This window comes from Mustela putorius, unplaced genomic scaffold, assembly GCF_011764305.1.
Source record: "Mustela putorius furo isolate JIRA1106 unplaced genomic scaffold, ASM1176430v1.1 tig00001618_pilon_pilon_pilon, whole genome shotgun sequence".
Lineage (NCBI taxonomy): Eukaryota > Metazoa > Chordata > Mammalia > Carnivora > Mustelidae > Mustela > Mustela putorius.
In genome coordinates, this window is record NW_025421819.1 from 800,736 (window position 1) to 825,391 (window position 24,656).

A 24,656-nucleotide genomic window follows, 5' to 3' on the forward strand; every position below is an offset into this window, starting at 1 on the left:
TCCCCACAGGCTGTGAAACTGTTTCGTTTATTTTGTTCCTTCGAGGCTGGGGTCCACACACTCTACCCTGTACGGGAGGTGGGGGCTCCAGTCTGTATCCTGAGCAGGACCGTTATAAGGACATAGAAATTGTCCTATTTTATCTTAAAGATTGGCTGAGTCTTCTTAAAAAAGCAGCATTTAAAATGAAAAATAAGTCATTCAAAACCAAATACGTTCTCATATAAATCAGATTTCTGTTGGAATGTGTGTCTAATACCCCGGCAACAAGGAAAGTGGCGTTCCTTGTTTTCGGATTATGTGGCACGTTGCTGTAACTCCCGCCCACCACGACCAAGGAACACTTCTTGAGTCTTCCGGAGGGACCAGTTCTCCCCACTGGGGCTGTCCCCCCGCCCCCACTTCCTTCGAAGGCCAGCCGTGAGCAGAACAAACACTGTGGTTTGAAGCAGCAGCCACGAGGCCCATCCCCTGGCCGCACGTGCCTCCCTGGGGCTTTAGGGGCTTCAGAAAACCCAGCTGGGGACCGCTCAGCTAGGAGTCCCAGTGACCCAAACTGGCCCGGGATAGGCCAGAGGCAGGTGTCGGGAGAGCAAGCAGGGGTGCACTGACGGTAGAAGAGACACAGGTGGGGGCCGTTATCCCCCAAGGGGTCAGACGGGTGGTGGGGCACAGCCTCAGGAAGAGAAAAACAGGGACAACCAGGGACAGGAGAGCGGAGAGGGCGGGCCGAGCTCGGGTGAGGTCTGAGCCGGGCCGGGGGCAGGACAGATGCCCCGGGGAGAAGCTGCTGGGAAAGGGGGTGAGTGGGCAGCGGGCAGGCCCTCAGGACCCAGTGAGTGTCACCAGCCACTCGGGCAGCACCCAGGGGCTGTCTGGCGCAGCCCTGGCACATCTGGGACACACTCGGAGCCGGGGCTCCCTGAGAGCGGGTGCGGGTGGGCAGGGCCGGCAGAGCCTGGGAGGGGCTGGCTGCCCCGGCAGTGCACCGCACTGCCCGGCCTGCACCCGCCGGCCCCCGGACCTGGCTGTGTCTCCAGAACCATCCCCTCCTCCCAGCCCGCTGCTGAACCCGGTTCTCGCCTAGACTCTCTTCCGCCACCTCCCCCTCTGCCCGGAAGAGGCCTCTCACCCCCCAGCGTGTCAGGGGAGCTCTGTGTGCCCAGCGGCATCGTAAGCGCCTTCCCGGGCTAGCCCTCTGAGTCACGGGGACAGCCCAGAGGCACAGGTGCCCTCGTGTCCCCGGGCCAGGCGAGGGACGGGGCTGCGTGGGGCGTGCAGGTGACCGGCAGACCTCACAGTCCGGCAGCAATCAGTCACCAGGGCTAACCCGGGAAAATTAACCGCAGTCTTAGAACGGAGCCTTACCTTTCACTGGGCTTGACCCGAATGAAATATATTTTTCAAAGAGCTCATGTCCTAGACCCTCTTAAACTTTCCTCCCAGACCCAAAACCTGATGTCTTTTATTTTCAGTTTCCTTACAGTTCATCCCAAGTGGGGAGACGGCCTTTTTCCGAATGTCTGTTTTGCCTGATACTTGCCAAGGGAAGTGCATTAACATGAGTGCCTCCCCGGGGGCTCCTCGCCATGGACCATCGCAGTGCTCTGGGGAGCACCTGCATTTCCTTCCCATCCTCCCCAGGTCGACCCAGGGCACCGCAGCCCCTGTTGCAAGGGACGCTGGGAGATGTAGTCTTCCCAAGGGACGCTGGGAGATGTAGTCTTCCCAAGGGATGCTGGGAGATGTGGTCCACCTTTGGGATGTGGGGGAGATGGTCTTGGAGAGCCCAAGAAGAGGAAAGCTGGAGGCTGTCCTGCCGCCGTCGGATGCTGAGACGCCCTGGTTTCTTACAGACACAGACATAATCATGGAACCACAGCCCCCTGAGATCTGTGTGGTCCGGATGTTAGATCAGACAGCCGATGCCAGGAAGGCAAGATGCTCTTCCCTGGACGCACGGCCCACAGAGAGGAAAGCTGTCCGGTGGGCGGCATGCATGGACCCCTGTGTCCACTGGAGGACCCAGCCTGGGCCACGCGCTGTGCAGTGGCTTGGGAAGGCATCAGGCAGAGCGCTGGGCTCCCTGTGGACCTCCAGGAGGTGTCATCGGCTCTTCTCCACTGGGGGCTCCCAGCCTGCGGGCACCCTGCGGCCCCAGGGAGGAGAATGGCGCGCGCTCTCTCCAGAGTCACCCACACTCTTTGCGCTCCTCCGACTGCCTCCTGCCACGGCCATTACGGACCCTCACGGACCCTCGGGGCGGACGTGCCCGGACCTGTGGCCCCACGCCGCGCGAGGCTGGGAGCCGTGAGTGCCGTCCGTGCCGCAGAGGTCCCTGCGCCCACGCACCCGGCTCAGCCTGGTCACCTGCGGAGGCCACTTGCCCAGTGGGGTCCTTGTCGCAGGCACCGGGGCCGGAACATCAGCGCGTCTCTCGGGGCACGACCGACCCACGGCAAGGACAGAGGCTGGATTTAGCTCACAAGCAGCAGAAGAGACAAAAGCAAAACCGATGCCTCTCTGTTAGGACGAGCTTCCTCAGCACAAAACCCAAATGGGCTCAACAAGGTTCCAGGTCCTTGTCAGGCAAACGCGGATGGTGCCGGCGGTGCAGCGCCTGTGGCCGTGGATCCTAGCCCGTCGACTGCCTGCCGGCAGACACTTGACTCTGCCTCTCGGGGCCTCTGTCACTGATGAGGGGCTGGGCACCGCTGTCCCTCGGCCGCCCACGTGGATGTTCCCTCTGACCCCTTTACCAAGAGCCCAGGCCCTTGGCCGCCCAGGTCGCTCCAGGCCGGGTCATCCCTGAGGAGGAAGAGCCGCCAGGCTCCCTGCAACCCTGACCCACAGAAGGGGAGAGAGGAGCCGTCAATGCAGACTCTGGGCATACGACCCTGTGCCCGATGGTGGCAGCCGTCTCTCTAGGACTCCTGGGCCACAGCCCAAAAACACATTCATCTCCACTGACCTCAAAATGCCACCAAAATGGCCTGCTCTCCTTTTATAAACCCATGAAATAAAAATAATAAAAATGTAGAAAGCAAAGGGAGTTCCGTCCCCTGCATGGAGTCCCGGGAGCCGAGGTGCTGGGGGATGAGGTCGAGGGTCCGGCTCTGAGGGGACACACGAAGGCAGCTGCCCGGACGGACGCCAGGGAGGGGGTGGGGGGTGGAACCCAGGCGCACGGGCCCCAGGACCCTGCAGCAGGACTCCGCGCAGCCTTGGGAACAGCAGGAGGTGGAAACCTCTGTGAGAAGAGCTTCAGACACCTCGTGCCCCTGCACCCGGCGGGAGGGGCGCTCCGCACCGGGGACCCCACTGTGTGGGAGGCAGGAATGCCCCCTGCAGGGCGAGGCCCTCCACCTCCGGTGCCCAAGCTGCTGTGGGCACAGCCTCAGCCCATGTGTGTCCCCTCTGACCTCCAGACAGGAGGGGACCCCCTCCTCCTCCCCTCAAAACCTGCAGCTCAGGACAGGCCTCAGTGGGTGATACTCGGGAGATGGGAATGAGCAGCCCAGGATGACCCCACAGGAGGAAGCCCTAAGTTACACTGGCAGAAAGCAAAGCAGACTTTAACAAAGAAAAGGACTGAGAAAACACATTTCAGGAAAAAGAATGTTCTAATTTGTCCTCAGATAGAAAGGAGCACAAGCCGAGTAATAGGACGGACTCTTCGCAACCTAAGAGAAATCGAAGGAACACGTACTCTTTAAAACAAAGACAAATGAGATAAAAAGTTCAATTGGGAGGTCAGAGGATAAAGTTGAGGAAATCTCTCTTAAATTATAAAACGAGAAAAGAAGACAGTTTTTAAAACCTAGAGAAGGATCCCTGGGGCTTGCTAGCCTAACGGGCTAACAGCAGTGTCCAGCAGGTGCGAGAAGAGAGGAAGATGGCGTCCGCTCGCACAGAGAGAGCAGGAGAAGCAGTCCCGGGCGCAGGACACTGTCCCCAGGCCGTCCTGCAGGTTCACCTGGCCTCCGGGGAGTCCCTCCTGCCTGATGACCCTCCTGCCGTGTGTCCCTCGCTAGTTCTGGACTGGGGAATTGAAACCCCCCAGTGCCGGGAAGCAGGGGCTTGGCGCCTGTGGCATTGGCATCTGACCACGCACGCCACACCTGTCCTATAAGCGGGCTTGCAGAAGCAGGTGGGACCGTAACTCAGGGCCAGCAGATGTCTGCGCTACAGGCCCTGTGGCACCAACCAGATCTGCTCTCTTACAAGTGAGACGTGAGCCACCGACACCACCGTACCCAGTCAGTCTGAGGCCTGCGCCTCGAGATGTCCCCCCCAGCCTCCCCAGGTGGCCAGTAGCTGTCAGCTTGCTCGCAACCCCAGGGGCCCTCCCGTGGACAAACCCTGCCCCCACACCTTTATAACCACGCCTCCTGGAAACCTTCCCTTATTTCGCTCTCTCCAGCTGGAAGATGCTCCTGAAGGAGGTCCTGCGGGCCCGGTCCTGTGGGCCCGCTCCTGTGGGCCCGATCCTGTGAGCCCGGTCCTGACCGAAGGTCTCCCTCCCTCTGTCCTTCTGAAGCACTTGCCTGTAGCCCACCCTGTTCTGGGTGCCGGGGCTGGAGCTGGACGGCTCGGGGCCACCCGTTAGCTGCATCTTTCCAAATCCCCACTCAGAGCAATGCAGTTTTACTTAGAGGAGTTTCTGGAACGGCTGCTGGGCCCTCGGGGTCCACTCCTCGAAGGGGAGGGCATGAGTCCTGCAGCCATCTGGGCCCCCAGGAGCCGGCACACCACGACGCAAGGTCGGCACAAGCCCCAGGGAGAGCCCACGGACCTGCCCGGCACCCAGGTCAGTGCCGGGGGCCCTTCCACGTCGACCCCATGTGGACCGTGCTGTCCCTGAGCCCAGGCGGGCATGCTTGAACAAAGCGCGTTGCTCCGTGGGCCTGTCTCTGCCCGATTCAGTGTCCCAGCTCCAGCGAGTGTCTCTGGGAAGGACGCCACCCTCCGCATCCCTGGTCTGCCCTTTTGTTATCTCAAAACCGAGAGAAACGAGGGAAGACTAAACCGGGTTCTGCAGGTCAGCGCGTTCCGGAAGCCCGTGTTTCTGTGGTGTTCAGAGGCTGCTGTCGTGCTCAGGTCTGGGGCTGGCGTTCTGGGTGCCCATGGGAGGACCTGAGTGTGTCCCCTCCACTGGCTTCACTCTACTGATCTCTCCCCTTTGTGGACCTGCGTCCACATACCACGGCATCACTGACGCCTGACCACCTTCTTCTCAGGCCAGAGAGTCAGGCTGGAAGGACATGGCCCCTGGGGAGCAGCCCCGATGGTCACAGACAGAGAAGACCCCAGACTGCCAACTGGCCGGGGCCACTGGTGCTGGCCCAAGAGTCGGGGGCCGGAGATAGGCCAGCAGGGCTGGGGGGCAGACACGGACACCAACCAACGGCCCTGGCCGACCTGGGGCACGGAGTCCTGAGAAGACAGGGGAGGCCACAGAGAGGGACCTGCCAGTCCTGGGGACTGACACCGTTAGTCCGAACCAGCACCAGCAGACGCAGATCCTAGATGCAGATCCCAGCTGACGGGTCCCGGGAAGAGGGGGCAGGGTCGAGATGACTCAGCCTCTCCGGGGCCCTCTGGAGCAGCTCCCAGACACAAGCCTCTCACCGACGGCTCATCAGAGACAACGTGGATGTTGCTGTGAACCGTGAGAGGAAATCTGCGTGGACATACTTAGGAAGCGTCCGCGCATCGACGTAGGCAATACTTGTGTTGCTGGCAGCAGTGTAATCCGCACTGTGGTGGGCTTCGGGAGGACAGAGGTGGAGAGCTCTGGCCAGGGGCCGCCTGGCACCTAGTGACGGATGAAACGTGTAGGATGGAAACACACGTGTAATACTGGACACACAGCCATGTGCATGTGTGTCATTTCCATGTCACGAGGGCCAGGGGTCCCCTCAGGTGGTGGCCGGTGAGGGGGAGCCCCCAGGGGCAGGTGGAATGCAGCCCAGGCTCAGGGCCATGGGGGCGCCCAGGGTGCAGAATCGTCCTCCACGCATGCACAGCCCGAAAGGGAAGGACGGGGAGCCGTCCTGGGAACACAGTCGTCAGCGCCTCGGACCCGTACCCAGGGCAGAGAGCACCCGCAGAGGGGCCCGTGTTAGCAACATATGGGCAGCGGGGCCTTCTGCAAAGAGGCTGCAACCTTGATGTTGGCGGCAAATGTGAGATCACGGTACTGGGGTCCTGTCTGGGCGCCTGCACCCACCCCCCAGTGATGTACCGGGACAGGAGGGGCAGGAGAAGCTGGGCTGAGTCTGGGCTGAGCTCATCACCCGCGCCTCCTCCATCTGTGTGTCTAAAATCCGATCCTCCTCCAGGCCGTGTGCCAGTCCGGCACTTGCCGTAGTCGGGACGATGTCTAAGGCCAGAGAGTTGCTCCCTCCAAACTCCAGGCGGCCCCGGGAGCACACGGTGAAGGGGTGTCCTCTCGGCCGGCCCCAGAGCCTGGCTGCCGCGATTTCCTCGGAGGCCCCATTCGGCCTGTGTCCCCGCAGAACCGCCCTGAGCCCACAAGCAGAGACAGCCGCCCTCGTGTGCGGGGAGTGGGCCAGGCCGCATCCACCACACGGGCCTTTTGCCAGCAGCCAGCCTGACCAAACGCCTGCGCGGCCCTCCTCGCCCGATTCTCCTGAGACCCCCGACTCATGCCACCTTGTCTTGTCCCCAGCTTGTCGGGATGCCCACGAGCCACATCGGCCATGAAGAAGGCGAAGCTGTCGGGAGAGCAGATGCTGACCATCCGACAGCGGGCCAGCAACGGTGAGCCCCCCTCCCCCGCCGGGTGCCACAGCCTTGGCCCCGACTCCTCGGGCACGGCCAGAGCCCCTGACCCACGGTTGCGATGTCTCTACTTCGAAAGCTGGGGCACGGTCATTCCGGCCACAACTAAGAAGCCTGTCCCCTCGGCTGGGGGGGGGCCCAAACCCATCACTCGTCGGGACCCCTAACAGTCCAGGGACTTGTTCCCCAGAATTCCGGCAGCTCCCTCTCGTGTCTCGGCCCCCAGGTCCTCCTGCAGGGCCTGAGTCCGGGACGCACTCCTGTCCCTCTGTGCTCAGCTTCCCAGTCCTGACCACTTGCAAGCACCCCTCCCACCACATGCCTGTGGGCGGCCCGGGGTGCGGAGTGCAGGGTCCCCCGGGGTGCGGAGTGGGGAGGGCAGGGGAGCTGCTGACTGGGTGCTGGGGGGACCCCGTGGGACGTCCCTCTGGGGCCTGCAGAAAGAGCATCACAGGCAACCACTCAGCAAACTGGGCCTTGAAGTGTAGGAGCGGGGACCCCTCCTCAGCATTCGGAGGCCGCTGGGAGCCAGGAGCCAGCGCGGAGCTGGGCTGACCGGTGCGGGGCCGGCCAACGGCGAGCTGGGGTGGCAAAGGCCCGGGACAGGCGCCGCCCCCCCTGCGGGCTCATCAGAGCAGCAAGCACCGTGGGGCCTGGGTCACGCCTGGGCAGAGTCCTGGACCCATCCCTGGAGCCCCGTGCCCAGCTCCTCCCCCGTGGACCCGGGCCTCACGCTTAGGCTCTACCTGAGGCCGCCGCCCTTGCAGGAAGGCCAGGGGGTCTGGGGCCCCTGATGTTCATGACAGGTCCTGACCACAGCTCGGGGCCTCTGGGCGTGCCCAGCACTGAATAGCCCTTCCTGTGTGGCTGACCACGGACGGAAGATGGCCCGGGCCACAGTGTTTGCATCCTGCCGGCGTGGACACCAGCATCCCGGCTTCTGCTCGAAGGGCACTGGTGCCGGAGGCCAGAGCCCGATTAGAGGGAGCGCTGCCCCCAGACGTTCTGGGACCCCTGGGGCACCCACAGGCCTGAGGCCCCACGTGGGACCGCCGCCATGACATGTCAGGCCCATCCTCACCGCTCTGGGCCATCACAGGGCAGCGCTCATGGCCAGGAAGATACCGCCACCAAGACTCTTTCCAGCCCACCCTGCGTGGCCCATCACCCCAGACAGCCCTGCGTCCACGCGGACTCCGTGGGCCAGTGCGTCCGCTTGGTCAGCTTCTGATTCGTCTGGGAGGGAGGCGGCTGGAGCGGGAAAGAAACACGGGCGGATCACGCACAATGAGGAGGGGCCGTCCCCTGGGCGGGCAGTCGTGGCACACGCGTCTCAGGGCGTCCGAGGCCAGGTCTTTCCCGAGGGGCAGGGGAGTCCAGAGTCCTCTCTCTGGCAGTGCCAGGCACACAGCTTCAGAACCAGTGAGCTCTCGTGGATGAGAACGGTGGTGTGTACCGCCTCCCGGGAAGCGCCAGGACGCCCCGTCCCATGGGGAACCACACGCCCACTGGTCTGCACCCCGACACAGGAGGCCTGATTCGGGGCTCAGGGCCGGAGCCTGGCTCTCTGTGGCAGGCTCCGGGTGCATGTGTGTGCGGCGAGGACACTCGTGTCCCAGAGCCTGGGTCCAGGCTGCAGCCTGTCGCTTCCCGTCTGCGCAGACCTTCCTCACACAGGGACCAGAGTCCTTCTGGAGCCCACTTGGTTCAGTGCCAGGGCTGTGGCGTGGAACATGGACAGTCCGGACCTGCTGGCGCCACGTTGGCCAACTCACGGGCAGCACGCGCTGCTGCTGGGAACGAGGCCTGAGCACCCCACTTTCCTCAGCAGCTCTGCTCCTCCTTCAGAACCTGGTTGTGGTGCTGCCCTAGCTCTGTCTCCCTCTCGCTGGCTCTCGTCGGGATCTTGAGTGTAGGACCCTCCTGTTGCTTTTACACATCCGTAACGAAGGTGCCGGAAGCGTCCCCCGCTCCACGTCCTGGCCTGCACTGAGCGACAGGACCTCAAGGAAGCCTCCACTCGGTCGGCAGAGCCGTTGCAGCCAAGCTGCCCCTGCGCTGGGCTTCTGGCTCCTTCTGTCGAGTGTGCGCCTGCTTGGACAGGAGCAGTTCTAAGTGTCCTTGAGGCTCTGAAACCCCTTGTCCGTGCTTCCTGCCCTCCTCCTCCTCCTCATTCTGACTCTTCAAGCTGCAAGAAGAGTCTGGTCTCCTCTGCTCCCACACAAGGTCGCTGTGATCTCGTCTCCCACTGAGCGGTCTCCCAGAGCAGCCGCCACTCCGAAGCCCCTGCTGTCCCTGCCCCCCGGCTCTGTGCTGGTTCTTCATTGGTTTTTACCAAGAAGGAAATGAGATAATCCCTCCTTTTGCCTTCTTATATTCTCCTGGAGGACAGGGTGCTGGGGAAGGACTGTGACTTCTGTCACCCGCGTAGGCGGTTACGAACGTCCGGCTCTCCCTGAGCCTCCCGAGAGGAGGGTGTTGCCCTGGGACACAGGCATCCGTGAGCTGGCCAAGGCGCTGGCTCCCGGGGCGCAGCCACTTTCTCCCTCGCGCTTCCAGGTCTGGTGTGCTCCCCTGTCCAGGAGCGGGCCTTGTGCTGAGCCCTGGGGCCCTTAGGGGGTCCGAGGGGCAGATGCACATTCATGGCTTTAAGGAGATTCATTTCCTGACACTCAGATTCCTCTCGATGCCTGAACCCAGGGGATGGAGGGTCCGTCCACCTCTTGCCAGTTCTCTCCCTGCCCCTTATGGTGAGCTGCCCGCCCGACCTTCTCGGGAGGGAGGCTGCAGAGTTGGGCGCAAGTGCCTCCTGGCACCCGACAGGAGCGGCCTTTATGGCCGAGCTCTGTGGGCACAGAGGAGTGAGAGCATGTCTCGGGGAGCCATGTCTGCTCCCGTTTCCCAGAGACGAAACCTCTGACGCAAGCCCGTTGGTCCGTCAAGCGCTCCCAGAAGGGAAATCAGAGATGGGAGAGCATCATGGGGTCCCTGCTGTCGTTTTATTGGGCTTGAAATGACCTCTCTCAGGCAGCGGATCTGACCTGCAGACAGACTCGGTGACCGTCCTCGGCTTACACAGCAGACACCTCTCAGGAATCCTATGGACTGAATCTCTTGGCCCAGGTTCGGATGGACACATATTTAAGGCTGTGCAGAGCACGATTTTGGAAATATATAAAACTATTTAAATTTAGAATAAGAAGTTTAAAGGATAAGACATAAAAAGGAACTCTGTTTTTAATTCTTTAATTCAGCAAAAAATGAGAACCACAGCGCTAGACCACATGCTGTGTTTTTCCTCTTTCTTTTCTTTTTAATGACTTGTCAGCTCCCAGCATGGAGTCAGCAGGACAAAAGCAGCCTGTGCCACTTTTCAGGCCGCTGAGTGCGCAGCCCACGGAGCTCGCAGGTCTCTGGCTTCTCAGACGCCCCGGATGTGCGGCCGGCGTCTCCAGCCGCCACCTGGCAAGTCCCGCTGAGTCAGGGGTCTTCGCACTGAGAGGAAGTGACCTCTTACTCCCGCTGTGTCCGAGGCGCACTTTGCAATGGAGGGTTGAAAGGACTAAGAAAATTCTCATCACGGAACTGTCACGTGGGAAGATACGGATTTCTATCCCACGTCCACCACGGATCAGATGCCGGCTACAAGCCCCCAGCGCCTCAGACCCTCCCCAGGGCGGTTCAGAGATGCGCCCCGCCCTCCGGAGCCCTCCGTCTCAGGTCGTGCGACCTCTGACCCTGCTTCCGGGTTGGTTTCGCATAAAGTTAAAGAGCAAGTAGTCACCGTCATAGAATGGGCCTCTGAGACGCCAGCCACCCTCCGGGAGACAGCGTGCTCCCCTGGCACTCCAGTGGACCCGCTCGAAGCTTGCGTCTGCCAGAGTCCTGGCCCAGCACAAAGGTGTCGACGTTCTGGCTGTTCTGGATGCTTCGCGACCCCTTGCGCCGTGCATGGAGCACATCCAGCAGCCCGGCAGAGATGACCCACAACGCCCCCCACCGGTCTCTGGCTTTGGGGTGACCTGGCGATCTCCAAACCACCCCTCCCGAAACAAGGTGTTTGGTCTGGGATTCCACGCATCCACGGCCGGCGCCCGCACACTCGCCTGGTGCTGGGACCAGGCAGGCGTGCGGCGCCGCCATCACCTTTTGCGTCAGGGAGCGACCGAAACCAAATGTCCCGACGGGACGACACGGAGGGTCCAGAGCAGGCGGTCCCTGGAGGAGCCTCCCCAGCCTCCCGCGCAGGATCCCCCGCCGTGGCCTTGGCAAGCCGCAGCGCGTCTGCTCCTGACACGCATGGCCACCGTCCGCGGATACAAGTCCACGCTCTTCTCTGACGTCTGTAGGAAACGGGTCCGTCTGCCGCTCGCTTTCCCGTGGGCAGCGCGTCCGTGTGCGCCGCGGTTAGCAACCCCCGGGGGCTTCTGAGCGAATGAGGAGCAGCGTCTGTCAGAGGAGCGTGGCCCTGGGCGGGCCGCCAGACCTCGGGGCGGGGGCAGGCAGGACAGGCGCCGGGGCTTCCAGAGGCTGAGACCGCACAGCGCGCCGATGTGGGTCCGGTGTCAACGGAGACTCACGCACGCGGCGGAGGCAGACAGTCTAGGGTCGTTCGGCCTGAAAACCCGAGGAGGGATGACATGAAGAACCCGCTGGGAAGTGGGGTCCAGCACGGCCGGGCTCGGGGCCACACGGGAAACGGCGGCTGCGCCTGGACCGTTTGCAGCTTCGAGGACCGCGTGGCGAGGCCCACTGGGGGCAAAGGCTTAGGAATCTGCACCCTCAGGCCTCAGCTGTGGCAGTGATGTCATCGCCGCCCCCCCTCCTGGCACAGGTGTCCCGCCTTCCTGGTGTCACGGAACTCGCTCAGCCCGATTCCCAAAGGCAGGAAACTGCCGCCGCCTCGTGGTCACAGGCCGGAAGGGAACAGTGAAACAGTGCGTCCCCGAGGAAGGGCTCGCCCCATCGCTGGAGGACTTCCTGGGAGCTGAGAACCGCTTCTGAGGAGGCAGCTGATGGCGACTCCCGTGCCGGGGACACGGCACCCAGGGCCTCTGTGATGGGCCACGAGACCCAGGCTTGGAGTCGGGGGGGGGGGGGGGGGGGCGGGGCACAGCCATTTCCTCTGGGCGGGAGGATGAGGGGGGCTTGGTGGGCTCAGGGCCCGTGTGTCCCCAGGGGGCTCTCTGGGGGACATTCAGCAGGAAGGACCCGCTCACCTGGCCCCTGCAGGGTCTGGGTCTTGGGCCTTCCCTCCCAGTGGCCGCGCCCCTTCTGTCTGCAGAGCCAAAAAGGGCGTCTGCCTAGGCTCTGTGCCTGTCCCATGGTTTCACAGGAGCGTCCCCACTGCGCCCTGTGACCTGTATCCCGGCTTGTCAAGGGTGGTGGCTCCGCGGACCTCCTGCTCTTCCCTGAGTAACTTCTGCCGCGTGAGACCCGATGGCCAAAATGACCCTGGGTCCGAATCTTTCCCGCCCGGCGTGTCCTACCGCCAGCAAGCAGCCTGGCCGCCTGGCGAGGCCCCCGGGGCACACAGAGGCTGCCACCACCCTACCGGTGTCAGTAGAAACACGTTTCCACGTTCAAACGGCGGAGGAGTTTGCATCAGTGAGAAGTCCTCCGTGCGGAGACCCCTTCGGAAGACACCTAAAACCCGCCACCGCTGCCACAGTCTTCCTTGCAGTGTGGGCGGAGGTGGCCCTGAGCACGCGCGGTGTCGGGGGACTGACACCCCCCGCCAGTGGCAGCAGAAAGACAGACAGACAGGGAACAGAACCAGGAGGCAGGTGCTGGGCTGCAGCAGGTCCCCACCTGCAGCACGGAGCCGCTCGGGGCCGGGACTCTGGTGGGCCGTCCCGGGAGACCTCACCCTGGCCTGCCGGCGCTCGGCCGTCTCCTCCACGGTCCGGGGCCGTGATCACGAGGAGGGCAGTGGGAGGGATGCACGGACACACAAATTGTCACTGTTACTTTTTTTGAAATCCAAGAATATATTTTTTCCAGCACATTCACTCCCAAATACAGAAGAGCAAGGAGAAGTAGCTCCGTGCTCGGGTGCAGTAGCCGTAACGCAGCCCCGTCCCCCGTGCAGGCATAGAGAATGACGAAGAGATCAAGCAGCTGGACGAAGAGATCAAGGAGCTGAACGAGTCCAACTCCCAGATGGAGGCCGACATGATCAAACTGAGAACTCAGGTAACAGTGTTTGAAGCCCCCGACGGCAACCGTACGTGCTGGCCCGGGCCCTGCCAGCCGTCGGCCTCAGGCCTCTCCTGGCTCCCTGTCCCCCTGCCCCCTGCACCTCACAGCCCACATCCTGCTCGCTGGCTGAGGCCAGGGGCTGGGCGGCAGAATGCCGGGTGCTCTGTGGCCACTGCCGCCGGGTTCGCACTGTGCACACGTTCGCCAAATGCCGTCGGTAAGCAGTGCTGCAAACACAAGTCGCCCATCCCTGCATGTGAGCTGCCTTCCTCCCCAGACACAGCAGGCGCTAATGCCCTGTGGTCACTGCCTTAGAAAGAGAGCTGACATTCCCCAGACAAGGCAGGCCAGCCCCCGGGGAAGGGTGGAATATTGCGTGCTCCTGCAGGGGCCTGGCCCACGTGTCCAGGGACGGCGGGGCGGTGGGGGGGCAGCCTTTACGAAGCACCTACTGGGTGCCTGAGTGTGGGACTGCGGCGCATAGTCCTACTGTGTGCTCACCATGGCGAGCCAGATAAGCACCCTCTCCCTCGTATTATACACGTGGTAACTCCTTCAGCTAAGCCAAGGTAGACGGCCAAGCTGCTGCCTCTCAGTCTCCCATCCCTGAGTCCCATGCAGTGCCCCAGGCTCCCTGGCACCTTTCCCGGAGCAGCCCAGGATCCCGGTGCCACATGGGCTCTGAGATTAGGCCCTCACGGCACCGCCATCACAGGCACAGGTAAGGCGAGGCACTTCTATCCTGGAAGAAAGAGGGGGAGGGGTCCGTGCGCCCCTCCCTGAAGACCTCTCCTGGCCGCCGACAGTGTGGCTGGCAGGAGTCCAGGTCTGGCCCAGCCTCAGATGCCAGGTCGTGGTCACAGCTCTGCCACGGGCTGGTCCTGTCTGCTGGGCGCCCCAGCTCAGGGAGGCGCATCTCCGGCTGTGTCCCCAGCAGAATGCCTGAAAGGCAGCCTGTGGTGCCCGTGAGTGGGAAGGAAGCCCAGACAGCGGGCGCTCTCTACTGGGAGCGACTGTTCTGGGGGTCGCTCTCACACCCAACTCCTCGCCCACGGCAGCCCCGTTCCGTGCCGGTCGCGGGGTCGGCACGCTCACCTGCCCAAAGGCTCACCTGGCACAGGTGGGAAGTTTCCGTAGCATCTATCCACATGCACGGCTGCGATCAGCCCGTGGCCGGGGCTCTCAGGAGGGGCTGGCCCCGAGAGGACTCCAGGGCCAGCCACACAGACCCCCGGGAGTCCCCATCAGCGGCGATGCATTTCACCGGATTCTGAGAAACACAGCCCCTGGCGTTTAGCCTGCTCACGGGGGCGGCAGCCCTCAGACCTCAGCACGTCCGTCCTCGGCACCCTGAGGCGCAGAGCCCCTCTTCTGTGCAGGTGCCGGGCCGCAGCCTGCCCGGCGCCCACTTCTGACCCGTGTAGGTCGCCACGGGCCTTACATGGCTTTTTGACATCGACGTGAATATGTGCTTCTCCAGACATCGGCTCACCTCAATGTCAAAACTGAATTTTAAGCGTTGCTGTGTGTTCTCGCTGTCCTGGCTGACGTCCCTCTGGGGACTGCCCTTCTCTGACAGGCCAGTGTCTTCAAGGGACAGGAGGGTGCTGGGCTGTGTGGTTCCCAGGGCCAGAAGGGCGCAGCAGGTCAGGACGGACAGGCAGGGGTGAGCCCCTGGGACGCAGTGTCAGCTCCGTGGCAGAGTGCTCCCGCCCGTTCCCGCAGCCCCCGGCAGGCACAAGGCGCCCAAGGACAACAAGGCTGTGGCCTCCATAGCCCACTTACCGGTCAGCCGCGGAGCACCTCTGCCTTCTAACCCCTGGCACCCCGCTTATCTCAGAAAGTGCTGGAAGGTTGAGGTCTTGAAGCAGGGCTTTCTGCGGCCTCTGCGGCCCTCACTCCAGTCCGGGGGCAGAGCCCACAGGGCAGGACCTTCCTTCACAGACACCTTCTACCAGAGCCAGCGCGGACCTGTCTAACGGCATTGCCGCAACAGCCAAACCCATGATGGCTCTAGCAGAGATTAGAGAGGACAGCATCTCCCTCCTCCACTTCCACAGCCCCTCCCCGAGCAGGAGCAGGGTGAGCCCTGTGCTCTCGCTGCTGGGGACAGGGAGACAGGGCCTGGGGGCAGGGAGACAGGGGCTGGGGGCAGGGAGACAGGGCCTGGGGGCAGGGAGACAGGGCCTGGGGGCAGGGAGACAGGGGCTGGGGGCGGGGAGACAGGGGCTGGGGGCAGGGAGATAGGGCCTGGGGTCAGGGAGACAGGGCCTGGGGTCGGGGAGACAGGGGCTGGGGTCAGGGAGACAGGGCCTGGGGGCAGGGAGACAGGGGCCCGGGGGCGGGGAGACAGGAGCTGGGGGCCAATCCAGGAGGTTTCGGGGTATCGCACTATAGTTGGGGACCTGGCTGGAACAGAAATGCGGAATGACCTGTGTCTTCTTGAGGCAAACACTGTGCACGCCTCTCCAGGAGTTGCTCTTGGGACAAGGATTGTCATTTCTGTTTTTGAGAACAACCCAGAACAACCCACTGCCTCACCTAGCCCAAGTGAAGCCAGCAGCACCCCACTGAGCCCCACATCTTGGCCCCTGAGAAAGCACCAGGCAGGGGATCCCATCCATGAGAGTCGGGGTTGGGGGCTGACGAGGTTCAGGTAACTCAGGAGAAAGGCAGCTTCCTGGGAGGGACTGGGTTTACTTCTCCATTTCCCGGGCCCTAATGGTGTCCTTGGTCCCCACACCCAGTAGGCTGTGTCCTGGCTGTGTGTTTGCTCCCTGAGGCCCAGGCAAGTCAGGGCAGCTCCCCTTCAGCTGCCCTGAGCACCGGGCTGTCAGCCCTGGTCACCAGGCTGCAGGGGGGCAGGACAGCTAGATTCCCTCTGGCCAATACCAGGAAGCCAAGGAGGCCCGCCTGGAGGCAGGTGTGAGGCCGGTCCTCACCTGCAGATAAAGAGGGCATCATCAGAGGACCCGCAGGGACCGGCCGGCCACAGACATGAACACAGGGCTCTGGGCACCTGTGACCTAGACGGTGACCCGCCTCCCAAGTGAACTACAGTTCGGGACTTAGTGGCGGCAGATTTAGATCTGGGCTGGAGGGAGTTGGCCTCGACCAGGGGTCACAGTGGTGGACAGGGAGGTCAGCCTCTGACAGGCCAGATGGCAGAACTGGTGAACGTTGAGTAATAGTGGACAGGGCCGGGAGCCGCTCCCCAGAAAGACGAGCCCCACCGTCCATGGAATGAATCAAAGCGTAAACACCAAACCCTTCAAATGATCAGCTCTGGCTGAGGAAGTCTTTTCTTTTTTTTTTTTTTTTTTTTTTTTAAGATTTTATTTACTTATATGATGGACAGAGATCACGAATAGGCAGAGAGAGAGGAGGAAGCAGGCTCCCCGCTGAGCCGAGAGCCCGATGCGGGGCTCGATCCCAGGACCCTGAGATCATGACCCAAGCCAAAGGCAGAGGCTGAACCCACTGAGCCACCCACGCACCCCGCACGGAAGTCTTTTTGTTCGAGCAGAAAGGTTTTTTTCTTGTCACGGGGACACCGTGTCCCACCTCCTGTTACATGTCCCCCAAATCTGTGCGTTCCAGATCACCACGATGGAGAGCAGCCTGAAGACCATCGAGGAGGAGAACAAAGTGATCGAGCAGCAGAACGAGTCTCTTCTCCACGAGCTGGCCAACCTGAGCCAGTCCTTAATTCATAGTCTAGCTAATATCCAGCTGCCACACATGGTAAGTGACTAGGGGCGCGACGCCGGGCGCCTGGCGGCCCCCCGCACTGCACAGCGTGAGGTAGATGTCCATCTCTGTGTCCGTGGCTCTCCACACTGTGGGTGGCTGCGGTCACTGCCCCAGACGGCACCGCTGAGCGCTGTAGGTGTCGGGGGGGCAGGGCCCCTGCACTCCATGGGGTGAATTCCACTCTCGGCCCTGGGGGCCGAGTCCGTAGCGTAAAGACAGCGGCGTCCTGCTGTGATGCCCTTTTGTGCTGATGTGCATTTCCTATTAAGAAAATGAAAGTTGTGTATGAACCACTATTTAATATCTCGTAGGATCCAATCAATGAACAAAACTTTGATGCGTACGTGACTACTTTGACGGACATGTATACAAATCAAGACCGTTATCAGAGCCCAGAAAATAAAGCCCTTCTGGAAAACATAAAGCACGCTGTCCGAGGAATCCAGGTGTGACCGTCTGCGAGAGGCGGGGTCTCGCTTGCACGGGGCCCCGGGCTCCGCGCTGCCAGACGCACCGCGAGTGTCAGATTCTCATTTCTGTTCGAAACAGTGTCATGCTTACGAGACTTCATGATGATTTTCTGTCTTGCTTTAAAGATAGTTCCCCGCAGAATAGTTTTTGGATACATTCCCATTTTGTACGTTTTCATATGCGCTGACGTAGTGTGACGTTTCTAGCTGCTAATCTCTGCACACCTGGGGGCTGTGTGTTTCTGAAGAGGTGAGCCCATCACAATAAATAGAGTGTCAATTCTTTTTAATGCTTTAGTGATTCAATGTTTTAGTATTTTGAACTGAAATGGACAAAAACAAACAAAAAAACCCACAGCTTTGAATGATCATGTGGTGGCCTTGCAGCCACTGTGGAAACATCCTCATCTTGCCTCATGTTGGAGGATTTTATGGAATTAAGAAATACATTTTGTGTGCATATTGTTTCATAGCAAGAATCGGTTGCAAAAAAAAATGCTTTATTTTTGAACAATGCTTGGAAATATTATGTGATTTTTTTTGTTGTTGTTCGTTTGTTTTAGGAGGATGGTGTATGGTGGGGGCACTAAGTGAGGTATATGGATTCACTGTAAGAGATGAGATAAGTAATTTATTGTAAGACGACATCAAGCCATGGGAATCTGGCAGAAGATTCCAAGCAGCTGAAACAGCACTTTTAAGTTCACTGCTGAGCATTATGTGGTGGGACTCTGGGCACGTCCGCGCAGACAGGGGCTGGTGAGAGGTGGGCCGCGCGGAGATGTCCGTTGCGGGGTCCGTAGACGTTGGAGCAGCCGTCCCCATCTCCCCGAGCGCGTGCTGCCCCTCAAACTGTCCGTCACAGCCATGGCGTGTGTCCCACAGAACCTGTGTGCTCTCCTTTATGTTCAAAACTCATTTAAGAGTGTTTATGCTCCCCCCCCTGCCCCGCTTTTAAAAATGATCACTGTCGTCGTGGCTGTAAATTTCTCTCCCCATCTGGGTGAGGCCCACGGTGCGCCACTCCGTGAGCTACTGCACGCGCTTCCGCGGGGCTGGGGGGCTGAAGGCAGCGCAACGGGACCCCCGGGCCGAGGCTGGCCCGGCCCATCCCCGGCAGTCCCCAGAGCCCGGCAGTCCAGTCCCCAGCAGAGCACGGCGCAGACGACCCTCCTGTTCCGCCTCCCCTGGAGACTGGGTGACCGCGTGGCATAGCCTTGCTGTCTGATCTGTCACGACCTACTCTAAGAATGAATGCAATCAGATTTTCAGAGTAATTCTCTACACTTGAGCACTTTTTTGCTTTACACTAGGTCATCTTAGACTCGCCTACACTTGGAGGTTCCATTGTTTTCTTCCAGTGACTGCACTATGTGTACGCGTCCGACCACTTCTGATGGCCGCGTCCCCCACCCCTTCCGAGTAGTCCCTAGGACGGCGTGTTGTGTTTTCTGGTGTTGACTTGAGTTACATGTGACAGCATCTCTTCCTTTCGTGTCTTGATGTTATGCAGGAAGTACAGAAGTACTTTAAAATTTTGTTATGAAAAAAAAAAAAAGATGGGTTTTGTAAAAATTTAAAAAAATATTTTTAGCAGAACAGGACTTACAGGGTCATTGTCCCCACAACGTGCCAGTCGACTATTTGCACTTACCTTGTCCTCTATATCCGTACGGAGGTGTGCAATTCCTGGGGTCAGCGGCCTCGCGAGGCTGGCCCCGACGGAGGAGGGAGCCCGCACGGCTGACCCGACGATGTTGCTCCGGGAGATTACAGGGATCCCACAGCAAACTCTCTGATACAATCCTCGACCTCGGTGTACATATGTGTATAAGTCAGCGTCCGTCCCGGCGGCACTTTATGCGGCTCACTGTACAGACGCTTACCGTTTCCCACGAGGACTTGAATCACGAGCTGGGACAACGAGGTCACCCCCGGGGCTCGGCAGCGGCGTCCCCGAGAGCGCCCCCTCCTGCGCCGCGACGCGTGGTAGCTGCCGTGCTCAGAATTGCCTTTTCGAGAGCTGAAGCCAGGTGCTTCTTGTCCCCTGATGCCCGGGACCCCGTGGGGGGCCTCCCGCAGGGGCCCGCCGGTCCCTTGGGCACGTATGCATTTCCCCCGCCGCGTCGTGTCTCAGCTTTTTGCCGATATAGTAATGCTTTTAGTAGAGTGGTAGGTAGTGTCAGTTCCGGACTCTTCGCGTCACCACCGGTGTACAACGGAAAGGGGTTCTAAGCACAAGTCCGCTGCTCATCTAACGTTGGTACATACTCTCAAATCAGAAGTTACCTGTGACGACTATATATAGGGTCACAAAGTGTCACATATTAGAATGCTGACCTTTCACATGGAATTATTGTGAGTCTCAGAGTCTATTTATTCTAACTTATTGTTCATGACCATTTCTAAGTTAATTTAAGTAATCATTTATTAAGACAGAATTTTGTATAAATATTTATTGTGCTCTCTGTGGAACTGAAGTTTCATTTATTTTTGTACGACACGGCATGGGTTGTGGACACTTTGATTTTGCTATAAATGTGTGGAATCACGAGTCGCAGTGACACTTCATTTTTAAATTGTGAACTTTGTACAAATTTTGTCATGCTGGATGTTAACACATCTTACTCTAAATAAAAACGGTGTTGCCACATTTGTAGCACGAGAATCTCTACCCGGGCTCTGCGTCTTCACTTGAGTCGGGAAGCGCTGCGTGGGGCCCGCGCGGCCTCTCGCCCCGGATCTGGGCAGGGGCGCGCCCTTCCTGAAGGCAGGGGCTGGGAGACGTCCCGGACCCCCGCAGGGCTCTGGGAGGCCCCCTGCCCCTCGCTTGTGCGGAGAGCCGCTCTGCCACCTTTGCACGTGGGAAGACGCGTCCCGTCTGGCGGCAGGTCTCTCCCCAGCACAGGGACGTCCTCCGACAGGAGCGCGGGACAGCTCCTGGGTGTGACAGGACGTCTCCCAAGTGGCCGTGTGTCCCCACGCTCCGGCTGAGCCCACGGTGTCCTTTACGGGCCTCCTCTGGTGTCCCGGAGCGGTGCGGCTGCCCTCGGCGCTCACGCCCCTTGTCCGTTACTCCTGGGCGGCCCCTGGGCCCTCCTCGGTCCGCTGGGGCAGGAAGGCACGTTGGTTTGCAGACCCTGCCTAGGCTGACCCACGTCCTGGGTGCTCGGGGGCCTGAGCGATGTCCCCTCCTGCTTCTGGGGGCCCATGACTGGCCCTGGGTGCCTCATATCCGTTGCTTCCTCCAAGCTGTGAGCAAGGACCACCCTCAAGACTCGAATTCCCAAACGCGACGTACAGCGAATTTCCCACTCCCCTTCATCTGCGCTAGGAAAAGTCACCCTTTAAAATTCCAGAAACACCCTAGTAATAGACACAACCCCCAAAACACAACATTTGAGGAAGAGGCCCGGTCATCTTGGTCAAACCCCAGTGTATCCCCGGCGGGTCCTCTACCTCCCTGAGACTGAAGGCCACCTGGTACCCGCGGCTGGTGCCGTCCGAGATCCTGCGGGTGACGGCTTGGCCAGCCTCATCACGGGGACTAAGGAGAGGGAGGGGCGGCCGCGCTCAGACCTGGGGGCCGCTCTGTTCCAGGCCCTGCCTTTAGGGCCAAGTGGAGTTAAAGCGGAAGGGGGCGGGTCCACGAGGTGCTGTCTGTGACTTAAGTCTGTCAACCTGATTCCCGAGAAATCACTTTCGTCTCAGGGGCAACATGGCAGAGTTGTTCTAAAGGTTTTGGAAAGGAGCTGAGCCGTCATGTCAAAGACATGAAGTTCAAATTTTGACCCAATAATTCTAGAACTCTATCTTAAACTACCCTATACTAACAATTGTGAATGCACATAAATAAAAATAACCCAAAGCCCTCTTTTATTTTCTTTAAAGATTTTATCTATTTATTTGAGAGAGAGAGAGAGAGCGAGCATCACGGGGCAGCAGTAGGCAGAGGGAGGAGCAGGCTCCCCACTGAGCAGGGAGCCCGACACGGACTCAACCCCAAGACCCTGGGACCATGACCGGAGCTGAAGCCAGATGCTCAACCATCTAAGCCACCCAGGTGCCCCCAAAGTCCTGTTTTAGAGGAACGATTAAACAATTGATGATAAATGTACAGAGCCGTTAGAAATGGGTTAAAAGGCCGGTGAATCAGGTGTTTGTGATGCCGTAAGTGGAGAGTGCCCAGAGCAGTATAAAGAGCTCAGCGAGGGGGATCAGCTCGCCTCACTCCCACCCAGCCCCTGCACCGGGGGTCGGCCACGCTAGCCCTGGGGAGCAGCACCCCTGGACTGGGGACAGGAGGCTGACCTCAGCCAGTGAGGGGAGGGGAGGGGCCGGGAAGCCAGAGTGAAAGCGAGTGGTCCGGGCTCCGGGTAAGGACACGAGCCGGTGCAGAGAGTAGAGGCTGCTGTCCTGGGAGGGCCCTTTGCTCTCCTGTTCCTTGTCTACAGCTGTCCTGCTGAACACGGCATAGAAATACCAAAACACTGTTAAATAAATAAAAAGCCTGAGTCTAGTGAGAATTCTAGAAGGTTCTGGAGATCTCCAAGGAGGCTGCGTCGTGCACACAGTCCCATGGGCTTTAAAAGCAGGAGGAGAACACGGAGCAGAGTGTGTTGGAGGGGAAGACACTGCAGGCCAGGCCCCTGGGGACGCCCCCGGGAGGCCCCATCCAGAGCCCGGACTCCTGTCACCTCGAGGACACTCTCGTTTTAGGAAAGTGAGGCTCCCCGTTGCCCAGCCACTCCCTCCGCTCCGCCCCCCCTCAGAGCATCAGGAGCCCCCAGCCAGCAGCCCAGCAGACCCCGGGCTTCCCCCAGGTCCGGCCACGGGCCATCTGGACAGTCCCTGCTCAAGGAAGACTCCGGAGCGGTCCAGGCCCCTCCCTCCCTGACTCACCTCCAGGCGGGTCCCCACAGCACAGTGAGGCGCGCGGGAGGGCCAGGGTCTCAGCAGAAATATTTAAAAATCCATGTTAAGGAAAAAAAAAATCAAACTTTTATATTTTGTCTTTATATTTCAATCACCACGACACCCCGAAATAGTTACTGGTCGCTGTCGAGACTCCGAAAAAATGGAAAAGCAGCATTACCGTGACACGAAGCCCATCATAAATGTGGGTAGAATTCAGCCTGCAAAACGACAGCACAGATGTGTCCCTGCCGCCTGCACACCTGTCCCTCCTCCAGGGCCGTGGCCCAGGACGCGGCTCCCACGGCAGCCCCGAGAGCCCCGGCGGGCGCCGACGAGAGCTGGGAAGCACTCCGGGACCCTGCCCTGGCACACCAGGGTCCTCTCTGCTCTATGACCCCATCCGTCCTCCGCCCCCCTCTGTGCGGCATCGACCGCCCTGGCTCACGTTGCCTCAACACCGCCTTTGGAGCAGGACAGCGAGACAGTTCCCGGGCAGGGGCCGGGAGGGGGGAGACACAGCCGTGGCCCTCCTGGGTTCTCGGCCGCGCAGCTGACACACAGCTGAGAACGGGGAAAGCACACGTTGGTTTAATGGAAGTTTTACAAGACCCTGGAGCCTCGCTAAGGAAATGCAGACCCAGGAAGTGGGGAGGCCCGAGTGCTCACAGGGCCCCGGGAGACCCGCGCTGGGGGACACCCTACGTGGCCTCTGGCCTAGACAGCGCCCGGGGCATCTCTCCGGGGAGACTAGGATACCCTTTCCACGGCACCGCCTGGGCTCCTGTCCCTGAGGGCTGCGACCTGCTACAGGGGGAGGTCAGAGGCCCTCCTGGAACCGCTGTCCCCAGATTTCGCCACGTTTAAATACGATGCCCAAAGGCCATGTTTTGTCATAACATGTTCTGAACGTGGAACAGGTGTGTGTGTGGGGGGTGTGAGTGTGTGTGTGGGTGTGGGGGTGGGGGTGGGGGTTGTGTAGTGAGATAAAGACAGAGATTAACATGAAAGACAGGGCAGGGAGGGTGGTGGTGACGAGGAAGCAGGACGGGGCTTAGAGCGGAGAGGCCGAGCCCTAGGGGGTCCTCGCCGCGTGTGCAGTGTGCCCGGTGCCCCAGTGGCTCCCACGCCCGGCCGAGGTCTTGTTCTCGGAGCTGCCGCGGTGGAACGTGCTGCCCACATCCGCTTCGGTTCTTGGGAAGGCGATCAGCTCTCTGGCAGGCCCAGCCCCGCAGACGGACCTCACACCTCCTCACGCCGTGGGCTCCTAGGCCAGAAGGACGGGGCAGTGGACCCGGGACCCCCAGGCAGCAGCACCTCCGTCCCAGCGCTCTTCAGCACAAGCAGCTGTGGGAAAGCTGGATCGGAGACCCGTGCTGAGACGGAGGCGGACGCCTGCCCGCTGAGGCACCCCTGGGCCGCATGTAAAGCCACATTTATCATTTCCAAATTTTGATAATGCAGACCTCCACTCGGCCCTCGACTAAATCCTGACGCGTGCAAGCTTACTCTTCCGGAAACGTCCATTTCTGGTAAATGCACACCCACTGTTCGGCGATCGAGGGTAAGGGAATAGGAGGGGCGGCCAGGAACGGTCCACCGGGGTCAGAGCAAGGCCGGTGTGTGCTTCCCGCTCCACGCGGGAGGACCCCGTGCCTCGGCGGGAGGGACAGGCCGTGGGAGTTCAATCCTTGGCTAGAATGCCACCCCTTCGGGGCGTCCTGGAGTGAAGCTTCTAGCGGCAGCCGCCGGGGAGGCCACAGACACCCTGCGCCTCCCGGACGTCATCTGCCTCCATCCGCCGCCGTGGGAGACCCAGCTTCCTGTCTCACCTTCCGCACAACGTCCTCCAGGTTCGTCGGTGTATTAGGGTGGCTCGGAAACGTGTCCCTGAGAATAGGACACGTGGGCAGAAGGAACTGAACGGTGAGAGGCGCCAAGGGCTGGGATGCCTGCCACGTTCCCCGCGTGCGGGTGTCAGCGGGTCACACTGTCCACTGGAGATTGCTGTGGAGTCAATGCTATGTCCCCCCACAGTCCTCTACTGAAAACCTGACCAGTGGGACAGTGTCAGGAGACGAGGGCTTCGGGGCTCACAGGTCACGGGGACGGTGCCCCCGTGACGGTGTTAGTGCCGCATCTATGTTCCTTCTGGAGGAGGGACCAGGTGGCCCTCTGCAGACGGGGACCTGGGTTCTCTCCAGACGGATCTGGCCGAGCATGGACTTCAGATTCGCAGCCACGGCCTGGGAAGGATACATGGTGTTCCGTGGCTGCCGTGGCCCGCCTTCGCTGTCACAGAAATGCACCGTCCTGAGCACTCCGGACCTCCTGCCCCACACAGTGGCCCTTGGCCGCGGCTTTGAGAGCTGACAGGGTTTCGGCAGACAGAACGTCGGTCCAGAAAGTACTCAGGGATCCTGGCCACCAACGGGACTCCCTCAATGCCGTGGCCACAGAAACCCTGGTAAATGAGCCACGGCGGGGGCACGTGAGAGCCGGCGGGAGAAA

The 24,656-nt window shown here is 60.6% G+C and overlaps 1 protein-coding gene across 11 annotated transcripts in view; it reads left to right on the forward strand.

Moving 5' to 3' along the window:
- The window catches only part of MYT1L (myelin transcription factor 1 like), a 390,355-nt gene extending 370,473 nt beyond the window's left edge, over nt 1-19,882 (forward strand). For 8 of the 11 annotated variants that reach the window (XM_013052872.2, XM_013052863.2, XM_013052871.2 and 5 more), the window contains 4 exons: nt 6,695-6,786; nt 12,899-13,008; nt 16,609-16,752; nt 17,073-19,882. In XM_013052872.2, the coding sequence (XP_012908326.2) occupies nt 6,695-6,786; nt 12,899-13,008; nt 16,609-16,752; nt 17,073-17,213 (487 nt within the window). In that variant the 3' untranslated portion in view covers nt 17,214-19,882. The remainder of the gene's footprint in view (nt 1-6,694; nt 6,787-12,898; nt 13,009-16,608; nt 16,753-17,072) is intronic. The other 3 variants (XM_004745719.3, XM_013052874.2, XM_013052875.2) reach the window with 1 other exon arrangement.
- Nucleotides 19,883-24,656: the final 4,774 nt, after the last annotated feature.